The sequence below is a fragment of the Physella acuta genome, unplaced genomic scaffold (genome assembly GCF_028476545.2).
Source record: "Physella acuta isolate Inbredline_101_S28 unplaced genomic scaffold, ASM2847654v3 ptg000164l, whole genome shotgun sequence".
Classification (NCBI taxonomy): domain Eukaryota; kingdom Metazoa; phylum Mollusca; class Gastropoda; family Physidae; genus Physella; species Physella acuta.
In genome coordinates this window covers 964698-982854 of record NW_026731683.1, presented here as the reverse complement: position 1 = coordinate 982854, position 18157 = coordinate 964698, and the positions used below count along the sequence as shown (strand labels likewise).

The following is an 18157-nucleotide window of genomic DNA, read 5'->3' as shown; positions in this document are numbered from 1 at the left end:
GTTTACAACCTCGCAATGTTGCAGGTTTACAACCTCGCAATAGTGCCATCACTCGTTGATCTAATCACAACCTCCCAATGTTCCAGGTTTACAACCTCCCAATGTTCCCGGTTTACAACCTCCCAATGTTGCAGGATTACAACCTCCCAATGTTACAGGTTTACAACCTCCCAATGTTGCAGGTTTACAACCTCCCAATGTTCCAGGTTTACAACCTCCCAATGTTGCAGGTTTACAACCTCCCAATGTTCCAGGTTTACAACCTCCCAATGTTCCAGGTTTACAACCTACCCTTTTTCCAGGTTTACAACCTCCCCAAATTCCAGGTTTACAACCTCCCCATGTTCCAGGTTTACAACCTCGCAATGTTGCAGGTTTACAACCTCCCCATGTTCCAGGTTTACAACCTCCCAATGTTGCAGGTTTACAACCTCGCAATGTTGCAGGTTTACAACCTCCAAATGTTCCAGGTTTACAACCTCCCCATGTTCCAGGTTTACAACCTCGCAATGTTGCAGGTTTACAACCTCGCAATGTTGCAGGTTTACAACCTCCAAATGTTCCAGGTTTACAACCTCCCCATGTTCCAGGTTTACAACCTCGCAATGTTGCAGGTTTACAACCTCGCAATGTTGCAGGTTTACAACCTCCAAATGTTCCAGGTTTACAACCTCCCCATGTTCCAGGTTTACAACCTCGCAATGTTGCAGGTTTACAACCTCGCAATGTTGCAGGTTTACAACCTCGCAATGTTGCAGGTTTACAACCTCGCAATATTGCCATCACTCGTTGATCTAATCACAACCTCCACATTGGCTTTAGCTTTCGGCATCTGCAAAGTCCCGTAACCGAGCGCGGTATTTTCTGGCACAAAGGGTTCCCTCCCCGCTGTGGGGCTGTTGATACAGTTCCTGACCACCACGTCGTTCTGACTGCCGACAGGGCTGATGGGAAGGTTGGCCAGATTTTGTGGGAACAGCGTGTGGTTGGAGCCAGATTGGCTGTTCTTCTCCAGCAGGGTGGCGTGGTGTTTGAGGAGGGGGGCGCGGGCTTGAGTCAGGGGGGTGGTGTGGCGGGATGGGCACGGCGACTTGAGGTCAGTGTCACCTGTGTCCACGGATAGTCCGTCATCTGAGGCCTCGATCGATGAAGATGACCCGGTTTTAAAGGAATTGACCAGACGCTGAAAAAAAAAGGAAAGCTTTGTTGATTTATTCTATAAAAACAAACGGTAAACATAGCATTGTTTAAGTCTGTTTTGATCAATGAATCTCGAAGATTTTGCTGTATTTGAAGTGGATATCACAACCCATTTTAATAAAAAATACAGTTTAGAACACACTGCTGTTTTTCGTTTTTTTCCAATTTAAATACAAACAAATATTGTCTTGAAAAAATCTTATTCCGAATACCATTCCAAAATTTTAATTATACAGTTGTAGTTTCAGTGCTCGATAATTTCACTATTTTATGTGAAATTTAACCTTTACGATCTCATTCTCGTGATTATGTTCATAAGCTAAAAATCACTAAATGATAGCTTAGACAACTAGTAGACTGGACATTCTTTAAATAAGATGTAAACAAGTAAATAATAAGTAAAATAATCGTGACGTCTGTTTCTTTAACCGAGCCTTTCAATGCCACATTGTAAATAAAAGAATACATTTTCAAGTGAGCCTTTAATACACACAGTAAAAAATGTATACCTTTTTATTTGAGCCTTTTAGTGGCATTGAGTAAATAGTTGTATACTTTTCTAAGTGAGCCTTTCAATGACAGAGTTCAAACGTTTACCTCTTTGACCGAGCCTTTGAGCGAGAGCAGGGTGTGCAGTGCTCCGAGTAGAACCCCCAACAACAGAGGCGACACACTGACGCACCAGCCGATGTTCTCAGCCCACTGCTGCTCGTAGCTCACCACAGACTCCGGGTAGACAAACACGATAAAGTTGTAGATCAGGAAACACTGTAGAGAAATAAATAAATAAATAACCGTCCGTTAGTTCATGACCTTTGACCTACTGCTATAGTATAGTTGAGGCTAATAATAGAAAATCGCTCCAAACTTACAGCAGCTATGACGGAAGCGACGGCGTACCACACGCCCATGAATATTCGATCAATCGGCATCCGCAGGGATTCTTGGCGGACTACAAATAAATACCAATCGTTAATGTTTTAGGAACCTTTTTTATAAATTCTGCTCAATAAATCAAACATTAAGCCTATTGGAAAATGTTTTTAACGGAGTTTGAAATAAATATTACTAAATTAGATATTATGTCTTTATGGCAAATATTTTGAATTTAAAAAAAAATTAAAAAGTTAAAATTCATACTCACCAAACCCAATGACAAAGGGCACCATGCTAAAGATGATTAAAGCAAAAAGTAGTCGATCAACGTAAAACCTTATAATCTGATATAAGTAGATACCGCACTGCAAAAAGAAAAAAAACATTCTCCAGCGTATTTTAAGCGGGAAAAAAGGAGATGCTAAATTGTACATAAAGGCAGCTACCAATTTATTTGTTAGTGCATGTTGTATGTTGCGCATGTTGCATGTTGTAGGTTTATGTTGTAGATGTTGTATATTGTTCATGTTGTACGTTGTATATGTTTGCACATGTTGTATGTGTATACGTTAGTTTATTGCACATCTTGTATCTTGTACATGTATGCTGTACAACTTGAATGTAGAACATCTTGTATCTTATCATGTATGCTGTACATCTTATGTTTTGTGTGTTGTACATGTTGTATGTTGTTCATGTTGTATGTTCTAAATGTTGTATGTTGTAATTGCTGTATGTTACCTGAGATAGGTAGGGAGCTGTAAGCAGGAATGAAATAAAACAAAATGCCGCAAGCAGAAATGGCGTCCTCTTGAAAAAAGCCATGGCTACTTTTGGAATACTTGGCCAGACATTTTCCCAGATCATCAGGACATGGAAACACTGAAAATGGGAGATAGAATTGTTGGGGGAACAAATTCATGATACACCGGGTAAATTATTAGGACATGGAAACACTGAAACATGTATACAAAGTTGTTAGGGGAACAAATTCATGATACACCGGGTAAATCTTTCGGACATGAAAACACTGAAATAAGGGTATAAAGTTGTTAGGGGAAACAGATTCCTGCTACACCGGGTAAATCTTTAGGACATGGAAACACTGAAACATGTAAACAAAGTTGTTGGAGGAACAAATTCATGATATACCGGTTAAATTATTAGGGTATGGAAACACTGAAATAAGGGGATAAAGTTGTTATGGGAAACAAATTCCTGCTACACCGGGTAAATCTTTAGGACATGAAAACACCGAAACTGTGAACCAAATCTGGAAACAGTATTAACAGAAAACGTCTGCATGATTCAGTTCTAAATTTAGACAACCGGAAAACCACAAAATATTGAAAAGACCAACAGTTGGATGTTGAATGTTGATTAAAAGACAACAAATATCAAGTATAACTTACCAAATGTTGTATGTTGACTAAAATAAATGTGGCGTAGATTAGAAAGAGGATAAATGGCGACAAGCCGTACTTGTGGAACTTGTGGGGGATGGATACAAACAGGTAGGACAAACCTGAAATAAGATACGATATATAAGTTCATACAGGTTTATTAGGTGTTATAAGATACAATATATAAACTTATACAGGTTTATTTAGTGGAATAAGATACAAGGTAGGGATTCGTACAGGTTTATAAGATAATATATGATACATATATACAGAATTTTAGAGATTTTAAGATGCACAATGTAGTTTAATACACAATATTAAGTACTCTTTAATTCATGTTAGCAAAATAAATCATTCTAAAGAAAATAAGGGAAAAGACTATAGCAAAGTTTTTTTTAATTTTATTTTCATTTTTGCAGATGTTATTTTGATTTGGGAGGACCTGGCTAAATCAAGCAAACAAGCTTCATAGCAAATATAAATAGTCTTAGTATCATTTTAGCAGATGAAGTAGAGTTTACGAATAACTATCACAAGTATGTGTGTACTATGTGACTATAATAAAATATAAGATGCCTTGTGTTCAGTGAATGAAGTTATGAAGGGCATGGAGAAGCAACGGGAGACATGTGACCCTCACCTGGCTTGATCCCCACTTCCACTTGCAGAGTCCCCCCGGGGTAGGTCGGGTCAATGAACGGCACCAGCATGACCAACAGGAGATGTGGCACCAGGCTGTATAGTGCCAGCAACATTATAGTGGTGCTGTAAGATACACAACAATAGTAGGCTATAGTGCCAGCAACATTATAGTGGTGCTGTAAGAAATACGCAACAATAGTAGGCTATAGTGCCAGCAACATTATAGTAGTGCTGTAAGAAATACAACAATAGTAGACTATAGTGCCAGCAACATTATAGTGGTGCTGTAAGATATACAACAATAGTAGACTATAGTGCCAGCAACATTATAGTAGTGCTGTAAGATATACAACAATAGTAGACTATAGTGCCAGCAACATTATAGTGGTGCTGTAAGATATACAACAATAGTAGACTATAGTGCCAGCAACATTATAGTAGTGCTGTAAGATATACAACAATAGTAGACTATAGTGCCAGCAACATTATAGTGGTGCTGCAAGAAACACGCAACAATAGTAGGCTATAGTGCCAGCAACATTATAGTGGTGCTGCAAGAAACACGCAACAATATCAATATAAATCATGTTATCAAACTCTTTCATCAAATCTGAATCCATATATCTGTCATTAGATTTTCTTGAATCAGTTCCGCTCCCCTGAGATTATGACGTCATTTATGGACAAATCCTTGGTACGTAGACAAAAACCTTAAATACTTCTCTTTGCATTTTAAAAATGTTTCTTTTGCACTTAACGAAACTTTTTTTGCGCTAAAAGCAAAACATGTATGTAAGTATTTCAAGTTGCAAATCAGGGGACTGTGCTGAACATTTAACAAACTGAACGAATTATTACACAAATCAACGACTCACACTTTGATAACTTTTTTCTTGAACGCCAGGTGTGTCCCCAGAAATGGCAGGGTACCTGCCCACAGTCCCAGACCATAGGTGTGGAGGTCAAGGGCATCTATCCAGATCTGTGTCAATGCATACAGACAGACGCATGAACGTTGTGTTATTTTTTATTTCATTATTTTATTACAAAAGATTACATGAACTTTTAACCTTTACCCTACATGAATCAATTATGTTTAATAAAAACAGATGATTGTAAAGCATACAATTCTTGCTCCTAATGAAGGTTTTCTATGAATAAAATTATGTAATTCGAATGCGTTTTAAAATCAACAAAGCTTTTATATTGAATAGACATTTTTTAAAAATATTGCTTTACTCAAAATTTATAGCTAAAGAAAAGTTATCTTCATTTTCTTATTTGGTATATTTAAAAGGCCATGTTAACTGTTTTATTAAATGATTGAGTTTTACTTTACTAAAGTAAGGTACCCAACTCTCCGCACCCATCCCCCTCCACACACACCCAGCTATAAGTCAGGAAGATCCAACTTACCGCCGGCCGACTCAAGAAGTGACCCATGGTGCCATCTTGTGAGCTGTCAAAGCCTTTCTTCCGGTGCATGACGTCACTGGCGTGGGTGAGGAACGTGTACAGGGACCCGCTAGAGCCGGGCACGGCCGAGTAGCCGTAGATGAGTACAATCAGGATGCAGACAGCTGTAGCCGGGGCCAGAGCTGAGATGACCTGTCAGAGGTCAATCTATTTTTAGAATCACATGTATTTTAACACACACACACATATACACACACACGCACACAAATCAACAACACAAGGAGTTGGTTGTACACGCCACTAAATATTTATGTGGATGTTGTGGGTGGTTTTGTGACGAGTTGTAGCATAAGTTTGTGACGTTTCGTGTGACATGGATGATGCGTGAGAATTGCTGTGTGACGATCCGTGTGACGTGTCAAGTGACGTGTTCTTTGGCGTGTCATTTCACGTGTGGTGTGACATATTACGTTTAGTGTCGTATGATATATCTTTTTAAGTGTGGTTTGACAGGAATGTATTGTGACGTCACGTAAATTAGTACGTGTCGTATGAGATGTTGTGTGAGTATCTTGCTGCTATATTTCATCTGGATGTGTCATAATTTATAATACGCATATCGTTTGTATGTCCGCTTATTTTTATTGCAATTCATGCCATATGTATCGACATGCGTCTTATAACATATCGATTACTGCGATATCTCATTGCATACGTTATATAACGTATCGAATACTGTGATATCTCATACTAAAAGTTTTACGGCGTATCGAGCATTGTGACGTATATGATGTATCGAATACCGTGATTTCTCATGTCAAAATGTATATTACGTATCCAGTATTGTGATATCTCATGCTAAAATGTATATTACGTATCGAGTACTGTGGTATCTCATGCCAAAAGTTATACGAAGTATCGAGTACTACGATGTACCAACTATTTACCCAGTTACATAACACCAGACTTAACCATTGCCTCGAGTACTTTGTTCAACGCCACCAATCTAGCTCTACAAGTTGCTAAAATTAACTTTGTTCAGCGACCCACACATTTACCTCCCCTGTACACATGGCACTTGATTGCCTGCCCTTGACTGTCTACTACGTCACATCACGTGCCGGCACCCACACAACTGTCCCGGGGACGGGGTTTATGTCTATTGATCACCGTGCCAACCCGGACAACCATAAAGCCAATGAAACAACCCTTGTAACTCGTACCGTTACGTCTATATTGATCCTACTTCGTATTCTTCAATTTGTCAAACGCTGTCAAAATGACCCAAAACTTCGCCAATTGTAGCTACTTTTATGACGCAGGGAACGTTCATTGTTGTTCTGCAAAGGGAAACGTTTAATTAGAGAGGGTTCGTCTAAAAATGACGCCATGATTTTTTGTTGATGCCCATGTATATGATTCCCTCTTCCACACCCTTTTATTACAGTTCTTTAATATAGCCAGATTATTTAAAATGAGAAGATAAAGTCGTGTCTACTTCCCTTTAAATAAAGTTTTCTGTAGATGGATGTGTAAACCGTTATCCAACGATATTACGGGTACTCTAGGTAACTACAAAGGTCAAGTTTAATTGAATGGATTCAGCACGTTTACATACCCCATGATTATATTAAATTAACAAGTCTATGTAAAAAATAAAAATACGATGCTGTTGCTTAATGTATGCGTTTTAAATCAATGGATCAAAGACAGACAGCTGCAGAGTTTCTTCCAGGCATCTCTTCGGGGGGGGGGGGGGGGGGGGGGGGGGGGGGGGGTCGGGGGTACCGCCACCCCCACCCCGAAGAAAGTCTACCCCCCCCCCCCCGAACGAAATGGAATTTATATAGAAAATATATACTTTTGACAGTGTCCCCCGTCCCCCGTCCCCCCCCCCCGAAAATTGTTGTCCGCCCCCCCCCCCCCGAAAATTTCAAGTGCACCCCCGGAGAAAAAAGTTTGGAAGAAACACTGGACAGCTGGGGTCGTGTTTTGTATTTAAGTGTGAGATCCACTCAAAGACAGACATCTGTTGTGGTGTTGTGTATGACAGTTTAGTGTGAGATCCACTGCTGTAGACCATGAAGCAGAAAAAGTTCGCGCCAGTAGAAAATCGTGTGGATCGCTCGTGTCTAATATGGTTTTATTGCTCGTTGGTTGTGTATTCAGGCCGGTAGAATAGGATCTGATTGCAGCTAAGGTAGTCTAGCTCGGGGTAGGGATGGGGAGGGGGGGTGTGCTGATGATGGTTTTACAAGATTACATAATGAGGGGCTTGTTATGAGTTAGTCACTCAATCAGTCAAACGGTCCATCCGTCAGCCCCAGGTCAGTCAGCAAGTTCTTTAGTCAGCCCCAGGCAGTTAGTCAGTCAACCAGTCAGTCAGATAGCTGCATCCATATTTTCCGGCACGCCCTCCCGTTTGTGTGTATGTGTACTCACATAAGCACGTATGTACAGATAATATGAATAGATACACAGAATACTTTTGAACAGTAGCCGATTGTTCTGATGCTGTGAAATGTTAGCTAACATCATAAACCACAATTTTTGACAATACACTTACATACATCACAAACTTATTTTGAAAGTTGATTCATGTTTTTTTAACTGTTATAGAGAAATTAAATATTTTTTAATGATGGTATTTTTTTTAAAGAAAATTTTAAAATCGAGTGAAACTGGTAAATGCCAGTGCATAAATTTAGATGTAATGAGTCTAAGAGTATAATTTAGAAGTCAATTGTTAGCAAGCCTCGAGGCAAATCCAAAGGTTAATTGAGTGTAACGGAGCGATCATGGCGACCTCGTCAATCAGAGGGCATTAGCGGGCGGTTGGAACATTTTGGCATCGATCGCATGTGTTAATAATACTGCACGGAGCCGGGCCTGTTAGTCTCTGGTGAGCAAGGCTGTTACTATACAGAGTCTGTTGGTCTCTGGTGAGCCGGGCTTTTACTATACAGAGCCTGTTGGTATCTGGTGAGCCAGGCTGTTGCTATACAGAGACTTTTGGTCTCTGATGAGCAAGGCTGTTACTATACAGAGCTGAGCCTGTTGGTCTCTGGTGAGCAAGGAGGCTACTACACGGAGCTGAGCTTGTTGGTCTCTGGTGAGCCAGGCTGTTACTATACAGAGTCTGTTGGTCTCTGGTGAGCCAGGCTGTTACTATACAGAGCCTGTTGGTCTCTGGTGAGCCAGGCTGTTACTATACAGAGACTGTTGGTCTCTGGTGAGCCAGGCTGTTACTATACAGAGCTAAGTCTATTGGTCTTTGGCAAGCGGTGGTGTTACTATACGGAGCTGAGACTATTGGTCTCTGGTTAGTCAGGCTGTTACTACACGGAGACATTTAGCCTCTGACAAGTCAGGCTGTTACTACGCGGAGCTGAGTGTTCACAACACAGCCGGCTGTAATAGCAAAAATCTAAGCCCTTTAAGGTACACCTGTAAGTCTCTAGATTTCCTTACTATGAATAGGCCACAACCTTCTCACAGCAAAAACTCCCCCCCCCCCCCATCCTACTTGCTCTCAAGATCATGTCACGCCACGACAGGGTGTCAGAAAATCGTTAACGCGCCCCTTGGAGGGGACAGGGGCTCCCATACGAGAACTCAGCCTTGAGTCATGGCGCTGTCACTTGTTTTGCTTGCGAAACGGGAATCCCCAAAAAACGAGTGAGTTGATTGCTATCACTAGGCCCATTTTTTTTGTTGGTTAACGGGACGCCCCGGTACTTGAAAAACGAGTTCCCAAATGGGCGGTTGGAGGGCGCGGGGGCGCTTCCACTTGAGAGGTGATCAGAAAGAAAGGGGCGCTATTGATCCCATCGCAGATCGCGAACATACGAGCCCAAGCCTGATAAACGAACTTCTGATGAACCAAAATTGAACAAGGAGCCATTTTCTTTTTGTACGCGAGGCAGGGAATTGATTGAATAAGACGGAATGAAGCGAGGGGTGAGACCAAAAATTAGCATCTGACAAGTGGTTTTTATATGCTAAGGGCATGCTCTTTCCATTTCCATTTAAATCCAGTGGGAATTATCGCTCAGGGACGGTTCAGAAGGAACGGAAAATTTGATGCATTTCTACTGCTTTCGGCCATCTCTATGGGTCTTCCATACGCCTTTCCCTTATTTAACTACCAGCTGTTTCGACGAATTATGTTTTTTTTTTTAAATAAAAAAAAACGATAAACATTTTTTTCCCCTTTCATAATTATATACGGGCGTTGTTGAAATGAGATTTAACAGCATTAAGACATTTTCTCTGCAGATTTTCCCACGCTGATGAGATCCAACTACCTTGTAGTTATGTGCGTCTGTCTACAAGTAAATCTATACGTTATATTTACTCACGGCGGCGGTCTTATGTAGGAGCAAAAAATAGAAAATTTAATGTAAAGTTTGTGCGTAAAAGAAATTAGATTTGCAGTCAGTACATTGGCATGCTAGACAAAGAATGTTCAGGCGATGCTAAGCTTACCCTGCAATCAAAACTCGATACAGCTATATTTAATCTTTTCTAACATTTAAGCAATTTGTCATCAATTATACAATCTATTTTGTGGGAAGACGTTGTCGAATGGTTTGGCTGTTAGCGCGAGTGTCTCGAGTTCGGATCTCGGTTCGGAGTTGTGACTGTGTGAGTCAACGTGAGTCCTGAGTCAACCCAGCTCTATTGGGTACCTGACATACGTTGGGGAAAGTAAAGGCGGATGGGCATAGTGCTGACAACACCATACCTTCATTCACTGAGGTCAAGAAACATATGAACTCTACTTCATGTGCCCAATGGATCGCTAGGTCCAGAAAGGAATCTTTACTTTTTTTATATAGTCTATCCATCTGTTATTCCGTCAACACTATAATTCCTTCATTAGGCCAACATAAGACACGCAGTTAAGTCTATTCCCCCTGCTCTACCGTTAACGAATAATTATATTGTAATTTTTTAATAGTGTTTTAATCGTGTTTGTTAGTTATTATTTCATTACCCGCAATTTGTGTAAAAAATGTTTGAAATATTTTTTTTTTTATCCACGTTACAACATAAAAATTTACATTCAGAATTTTAGAAAGGGTCGGTTCGATTAGTGCTTTTCTTTGAAACATTTTAGATCTTAGCTTACAATTGTAATTAGTTTGTTATTGATAGAATTTATAGAGATTTAATTAGGAAGTGATTAATTAATGAAGAAAAAACGTGTATAAAGACGTGACATTATGAATTAATGTTAAATTTTTAAATAGTGATTTAGAATTACGTTTAATGCAGTCGTTGAATTGGTTATTCTAAAACTTAATAACTTAAAGCCCACCAAAATATATTCTGGATAAGAGAGTTCGTTTAAGTTCGAAAAAATAGCGTTAGTTAAATCTTTACTTCAAAACAAAATAAAAAATCGCACCAACATAAAGGGTGCAACGTCAATACATCAACATGAAATGAAAATGGTACCAGAATGAAGTCTGTAACAACAGTTTATCAACATAAAATAAAATGGTGCCACAATGGAGTCTAAAACATAAAATAAAATGGTGCCACAATGGAGTCTTTAACATAAAATGAAGTGGTACAACAGTGGAGTCTAAAACATAAAATGAAATGGTACCACAATGGAGTCTGTAACATAAAATGAAATGGTGCCACAATGGAGTCTAAAACATAAAATGAAATGGTGCCACAATGGAGTCTAAAACATAAAATGAAATGGTGCCACAATGGCGTCTGTAACATAAAACGAAGTGGTACCACAATGGCGTCTAGCACTGACCTTGATGAACCCTGCAGAGCCCCGCAGGATGATAAGATAGACGAGCACCCAGACGAAGAGTGCACATAGCACCAGGTACCACAAGACTGGACCCCAGCTGCCGATGTGTGGGGACCGCTGCAGGAAATCATTGCTGAGGAGCAGAACAATTCTTTCCGTTAGCTTTTGGACATTTTTATAAGTGCAACATACTATTTCATTACCATTTGGAAATATTTCACAACACAAAATTTGTTCGGTTACTCTTGTTTGACTTGTTTTACAATACATCTTTTCATTTAATTCCGTAGAGGGCCTGTTTTATAATACAACTATCCATTCAATTCCATACAAGGTCTGTTTCATAATACAACAATTCATTCAATTCTGTTCTAGACCTCTGTCATTTACGAATCATTCCATTACTCTATAAACATGTCCAAATATAGCAACTATAATTGGAATCCATCAATGTTAAATCGCTGTTTTTCACGCAACAGCAATGGATGTCACTACGTTATAAAAATATCTATTATCTCATCGGGAAAATAGAGTGCAACGCCATCGTTATCAATGGCTGTAAAATAAGATAAAAACAAAATCTCAACAAAAAAAATAATACGATCTATGAAGGAATGATTGCAACATCGTCACACCGTTGTTTTTTGGGTTTTTTTGGCAAATGATCTTTAATTTGTTCAACAAATGTATAATTACCATATATAATATAATTATTTGTATATATATATATATATATATATATATATATATATATATATATATATATATATATATATATAAAGTTTGGTGTTTTTGTTCCACCGTGCACTATCTAACCAGTTTAAGACATACCCCACCCTCCTTAAATTACCGTCCCTGATCTTTAACTTAAGCCCTAGTCCTACCGAGAACCCTAATCCAACACACATCTCTAATCCTAACGCTACCCGAGTCCTTAACTAGATGTCTCTGTTCCAAACCATAACTTTATTAGATTTAGGGTAAATTAGATATATACAGGGTAAGTGTTATATCCTATGTAGACTTTCTTCGGACAAGGCGGAGGGGGGGGGGGGGGGGAAGATTTCACAGGATTGTAATTAATTGGTGTGGTGATGCCATGGGGGAACGACCGGGATTAATGTGTTTCTCACACACCTAATATGGTGCATATCTCTAGCATTTCTATGTGAATCTGTATGCACTGAGGTCACGTTATGAGGTTCCAAAGCTGCATATTATGTTGAGGTCACATATTATCCAGTCCCAGCATCTCTGTGTAAAGCTGCATGTGTTGAGGTCATATGTTGAGGTCACGTGTGAAGGTCACAGAATATCCCGCCCCATCAGTTGGACTTGACTGAACCAGATTTCCTCCAATGAGCTATTAACGTTCCTATCACCAGCATTGACTTTTCACCCCCCCCCCCCCCCCACGTTAGGGAATTAAGAGCTGATAACACTACAGCATTGGCCATTTTCCTGTCTGATATGATCAACGCAGGCGGAGTTTATTGGTATTCCACCATGGAACTAAATTCCTGGGATTCTGGAAACTGGGGAAAATATTTCATTTTCACCAATTTTTTTTCTTCTTTTCTTTTTTTATGATCCGATTCTATATACTATATCTTAAGTCTGAATGGTCGGTGGAATTCGATTTTTTTTATTCCTTGCATTATTTGAGCTTATGATGTGCGTCCCGAGGGTGTATGAGTTATAAGTCAAGTAGATCCAAGTAGACAGGATACTTGATAAGTATCCCGCGGCGTGTCATACAGATCAAGATATTGTTTATTTAGTTTAATCTCCAGGGATTAATTGACTAAGTGGGTACTCGGTTGTCTCTGTAAGTCTTGTCAGCTTAAAAAGGAAACACATTTTAATGCATTTTGTGTAACATGTTTTATGGAAATAAATAACGACATGTATAAACATGACATTGGATAAACTAAGAAAATACCGAAAGTATAAACACACACATCAGATTAAGTGTCTCTGATAGACTATTTCTATCAAATAACATCAGACAAAATATCTTAGAAAATAATATCTCAGACAAAATATTAATGGTACTGTTTTTGAAACTAAAGAACATGAATTATCCGTTGCGAAAATAATTCAATATTTTTATAACGTTGCTTTTATACCAAGTTCTAGAGTCGAAGCACTCAGCTCTTAAAAATGATAATAGTCCATTCAGATATCACCTTGATGTTAATGAGATTTTATCCAAGATGACGTTTTAAACGTGAGAAGTAAAAAGTGATAAACGAAATCTTGAACAAATTATTTAAAATTCTAACCACTTGTTTGTTTTCTATTATGGCGATGTGTCGTCAAAATAAAAATCCCATCTTATCAATAAAAATAAAAGGTTCGAATTTTGTCATTTTTGGGAGCAGTTTTTTTAGAAAACAATTTGTGAACGTATGCTTTTAAAAAATAAAATTCAGCATCCCTTGTCGTAAAAATCTGGAATGTTGTGGTGTACATCTTTGTACAAATCTCGCGCCTGAGCTTTCAATCTCACGTGATCATCTCGGCATAAGTCAGGGATCTCGCGTTGTCAGGCGTCCTGGTTCTTTTAGTCGTGGCATGACAGTGTCATTTCATTGATATTCCCATATGTCATTTCCTTTATATTCCCATATGTCATTTCCTTTATATTCCCATATGTCATTTCCTTTATATTCCCACATGTCATTTCCTTTATATTCTCATATGTCATTTCCTTTATATTCTCATATGTCATTTCCTTTATATCCCCATACCATCGTTTCCTTTATATTCCCTTAGTGTCATTTCTTTTATATTCCTATAACTTTATTTCCTTTATTCCCTTTATGGTCCCATGGTGTTTTTATTTGATATTCCCATAGTGTCATTTCCTTTATATTCCTATAACGTCATCTCCTATATATGCCCATAGTGTTATTTCCTTTATATTCCCATAGCGCCCTTTCCTTTATATTCTCAAATTCTCCGGTTAAACTTAGAATCACTGTTGTCGGTTCATAAATATAGTTGAAGAATTTACATTTTAGATTGCAGAAACGTTGTTCTCTTAAATTTTAAAATGTGAATATGAAATAGTATCAAAATAGCTGTTACATTGTGAAATTCTCGTTTTAAAATTACATACCAGCGCGTCGTATATTTTAATTTTTTATTTTTACAGTTTATACACAGGTCCAGCATTTCAAAAATTTAGTTTTTAAATCAGCCACATACCCCCCCCCCCCCCCCATCCCCATCGACGCGCTGTATCAAACGCCCAGAAACCCCTGGCAAGTGTTTGTCATGGGAGTCCACTGGATCCCTCTGTCAACTGGGGACAGAGCCTGTATCGATCTCAAGCAGACCCAATATCTGGCGGTTTAGCGAATCAACACGTGAGCTCATCAATAATCCAGTCTGTCAGCCCGTCGTCAACTTTAGGTCAAACTGACAACCCGTCATCAACTTTAGGACAAACTGGCAACCCATCATCAACTTTAGAACAAACTGACAACCCGTCGTCAACTTCAGGACAACCTGGCAACCCGTCATCAACTTTAGGACAACCTGGCAACCCGTCATCAACTTTAGAACAACCTAGCAACCCGTCATCAACTTTAGGACAACCTGGCATCACGCCATCAACTTTAGAACAAACTGGCAACCCGTCATCAACTTTAGGACAACCTGGCAACCCGTCATCAACTTTAGGACAAACTGGCAACCCGTCATCAACTTTAGAACAAACTGGCAACCCGTCATCAACTTTAGGACAAACTGGCAGCGTACGCTCTGACAACCCCTCTTCAACTTTAGGACAAACTGACAACCCGTCATCAACTTTAGAACAACCCGGTAACCCGTTATCAACTTTAGGACAACTGGCAACCCGTCATCAACTTTACAACAATCCGGCAACCCTTCATCAACAATCGACCTTCAAATGTTTACTGACTATCAAACATCAACATTCAAACGTTTACTACTATCAAAAATCAACCTTCAAATGTTTTACTGGCTACCCAAAATCAACATCGAGTCAACGTTCCACTCCCAACACGCCATAAATACAAGAAAAACTCTCATTACCCAGCTAGATATTTCCGCTGACAATTTTTTCCCTCTGACATTTAAAAAATAATTGTCAGCTCAAGTATTTAATATCAGAAATATATCAATATTTAATATCAGAAAAATATCGCAGGCGGAAAGATGATAACAAAGTAAAAAAAACGAAAGTTACACGGATGAAATAAAACCCAGAAAATCTCAGTGGCTTTAAATAGGCATGGGAATTCAGATATATTGAGAAAAATATAACATTTTTTTCTAACCGATGATTTTCGTAAACAATCTGCCGTTGTTGTAGTAGTTTACGGTATAAAATGTAGACTGTAAGGGAGATGATCAATTCCTAAAATAACCGTTGTCATCCTAACAGTTATTTTTGGTGTCAGCGGTGATTTATGATAGGTCAGTGTGACTTTGTGAGCTGAAATTCTAGGTGTTCGTTTCTGTATCGATTTGGTTGTTAAAAGTACTTTGTGTCGGCTGATTAAATTGTTTCTCTTGTGTGGGTTATAGTTTCTATGTGTTTTGTGTGGGTTATAGTTTCTTTGTGTTTTGTGTGGGTTATAGTTTCTGTGTTTTGTGTGGGTTATAGTTTCTTTGTGTTTTGTGTGGGTTATAGTTTCTGTGTTTTGTGTGGGTTATAGTTTCTGTGTTTTGTGGGGGTTATAGTTTCTATGTGTTTTGTGTGGGTTATAGTTGCTATGTGTTTTGTGTGGGTTATAGTTTCTGTGTTTTGTGGGGGTTATAGTTTCTATGTGTTGTGTGTGGGTTATAGTTGCTATGTGTTGTGTGTGGGTTATAGTTGCTATGTGTTTTGTGTGGGTTATAGTTTCTATGTGTGTTGTGTGGGTTATAGTTTCTATGTGTTTTGTGTGGGTTATAGTTTCTATGTGTTTTGTGTGGGTTATAGTTTCTATGTGTTTTGTGTGGGTTATAGTTTCTATGTGTTTTGTGTGGGTTATAGTTTCTATGTGTTTTGTGTGGGTTATAGTTTCTATGTGTTTTGTGTGGGTTATAGTTTCTATGTGTTTTGTGTGGGTTATAGTTTCTATGTGTTTTGTGTGGGTTATAGTTTCTATGTGTTTTGTGTGGGTTATAGTTTCTATGTGTTTTGTGTGGGTTATAGTTTCTATGTGTTATGTGTGGGTTATAGTTTCCATGTGTAATCTCGACGTACCCATTGGAGGGATAAGTAAACATGTCTTGCCTTTAAGACACTGGGATAAGTCAATGTGTCTTGTCAAAGATTGAGACTCTGGGATAAGTCTATGTGTCTCGTTTTAGACTGAGTAAATTGGGATAAGTAAACGTGTCTTGCCTTTAAGACACTGGGATAAGTCAATGCGTCTTTTATTTGACCGACAGTATTACTAACTGGGATAATACCAGAAATTTTTATAAAGCACTTAAGCTCACCGTTAATTTATTCAAAAGAACTTTTCATTAACATCCCATAACGTGTCCATATGATCATGTGAAACCAATTTCCCCCACCCCTTTAGACATACACTCACAGCACCAGTTAGCTGTATGTGATTGTTCATGAGGCGAAACTAGTATGGCAGAATATATTGACGTTATTTTGGGGGTTATATCACAATAAACACATCAGCTTTATATGCTCATAGCAGCTTATAATATCAAAATATCCTGTGTTAAATTTACTGGTCTAAGTTTTCGGCAAGCTAAAGTTTTGGAAAAATATCTGTTTGCTCTCCCCCCCCCCCTTCTTTATCGCTAAAGAAGAAAAAGGTTGATTGGCATACAAAAACAACACACGATGACGTCACAGCCCCAAGACTTAATAAAATGTTGGATTAAGGGATGGGCTTCAGGGCTTGGGTCTGGGACAAACAAGCAAAGCCGGTTTTTTAATCACGTGTCCCCTAATGTCTCTCAATTTCCCATCTCCTCACTCCAGAAGTCAACCTTTCTTGAATATCATTCAAATCCTCCATAACATCACTTACCCATGTACTTATTGATAACTAGCGTATGTTAATGCAAACCGCATGACCAACAAGTATAGTAAGTAAAGTACTAAATGTGTATAAGAATGGACGATTGTATTATTAATATTGTGTCAGTAACGTCCTTTCAAGATGATGAATCGAGAAATGAATGTTTATAAACTGGGGGTCGGCGTGGTCGGGTCGGTAAAGCTCATGGTAAACAAAAGTCCCCAGTTCGAATCCCCAAGCAGATGAGGCTCGGTAGCCGGGGACAGCAACCGATCTAGGAGAGACAACTCTCTGTGAGGGTCTAAATGTGTTAAAAGCGCTAAATTTCTGTCAAATACCTGGGTCTAAACGCCTGAAAACCCATACCCCATTATACACTTTGTCAGAGATTTGATCATAACGTTCACAGATATTGTACAAGACTAGACCATTGTATTCATAATAGTGTATCCATTTGGACCACCAATCAAGTTCATCTATACTATACTAAACAAACGGTAAACTTGACCATCAAGTTCATGTATTCTTCATTAAACAAACGACATCCTTGAACATCAAGTTCATGTATACTTTATTAAACAAACGGCGAACTTGACCATCAAGTTCATGTATACTATATTAAACAAACGGCAACCTTGCCCATCAAGTTCATGTACACTGTGTTAAGCAGAAGGCACACTTGGCCATCAAGTTTACCCCTAACAATGAGCTGACCCTCTCGATGGCTCCCTAATTTCATCATGTCACTTACCCTCCCACCCCCCTGACCCCCACTCCCCCCCCCCCCCCCCCCCCACATTTCTCTGATTAAATTTACTTTCACGCGCTCA

At 38.9% G+C, this 18157-nt stretch overlaps 2 protein-coding genes across 3 annotated transcripts; both read right to left on the bottom strand.

The window, feature by feature from the left end:
• Positions 1 to 354: 354 nt before the first annotated feature.
• LOC131936008 (uncharacterized) lies at positions 355 to 2432 on the bottom strand. Of its 2 annotated transcripts, XM_059292800.1 has the most exons (5): positions 2345 to 2432; positions 2073 to 2152; positions 1798 to 1968; positions 768 to 1183; positions 355 to 431 (listed from the first exon to the last, which is right to left on the bottom strand). In XM_059292800.1, exons 1-5 carry the CDS (start codon positions 2367 to 2369, stop codon positions 425 to 427), a joined length of 699 nt encoding a protein of 232 aa, XP_059148783.1. In that variant the 5' UTR covers positions 2370 to 2432; the 3' UTR covers positions 355 to 424. The 2 variants fall into 2 exon arrangements, with proteins under 2 accessions (XP_059148783.1, XP_059148782.1); XM_059292799.1 differs by lacking the exon at positions 355 to 431 and having other exon boundaries at positions 672 to 1183.
• A 337-nt stretch (positions 2433 to 2769) lies between these two features.
• Positions 2770 to 17340, bottom strand: LOC131935923 (sodium- and chloride-dependent neutral and basic amino acid transporter B(0+)-like). Its single transcript, XM_059292667.1, has 8 exons — positions 17337 to 17340; positions 14748 to 15135; positions 11317 to 11449; positions 5538 to 5729; positions 4997 to 5103; positions 4120 to 4244; positions 3489 to 3601; positions 2770 to 2958 (listed from the first exon to the last, which is right to left on the bottom strand). The coding sequence occupies exons 1-8, from the start codon at positions 17338 to 17340 to the stop codon at positions 2770 to 2772; spliced, it is 1251 nt and encodes a 416-aa protein (XP_059148650.1).
• Positions 17341 to 18157: the final 817 nt, after the last annotated feature.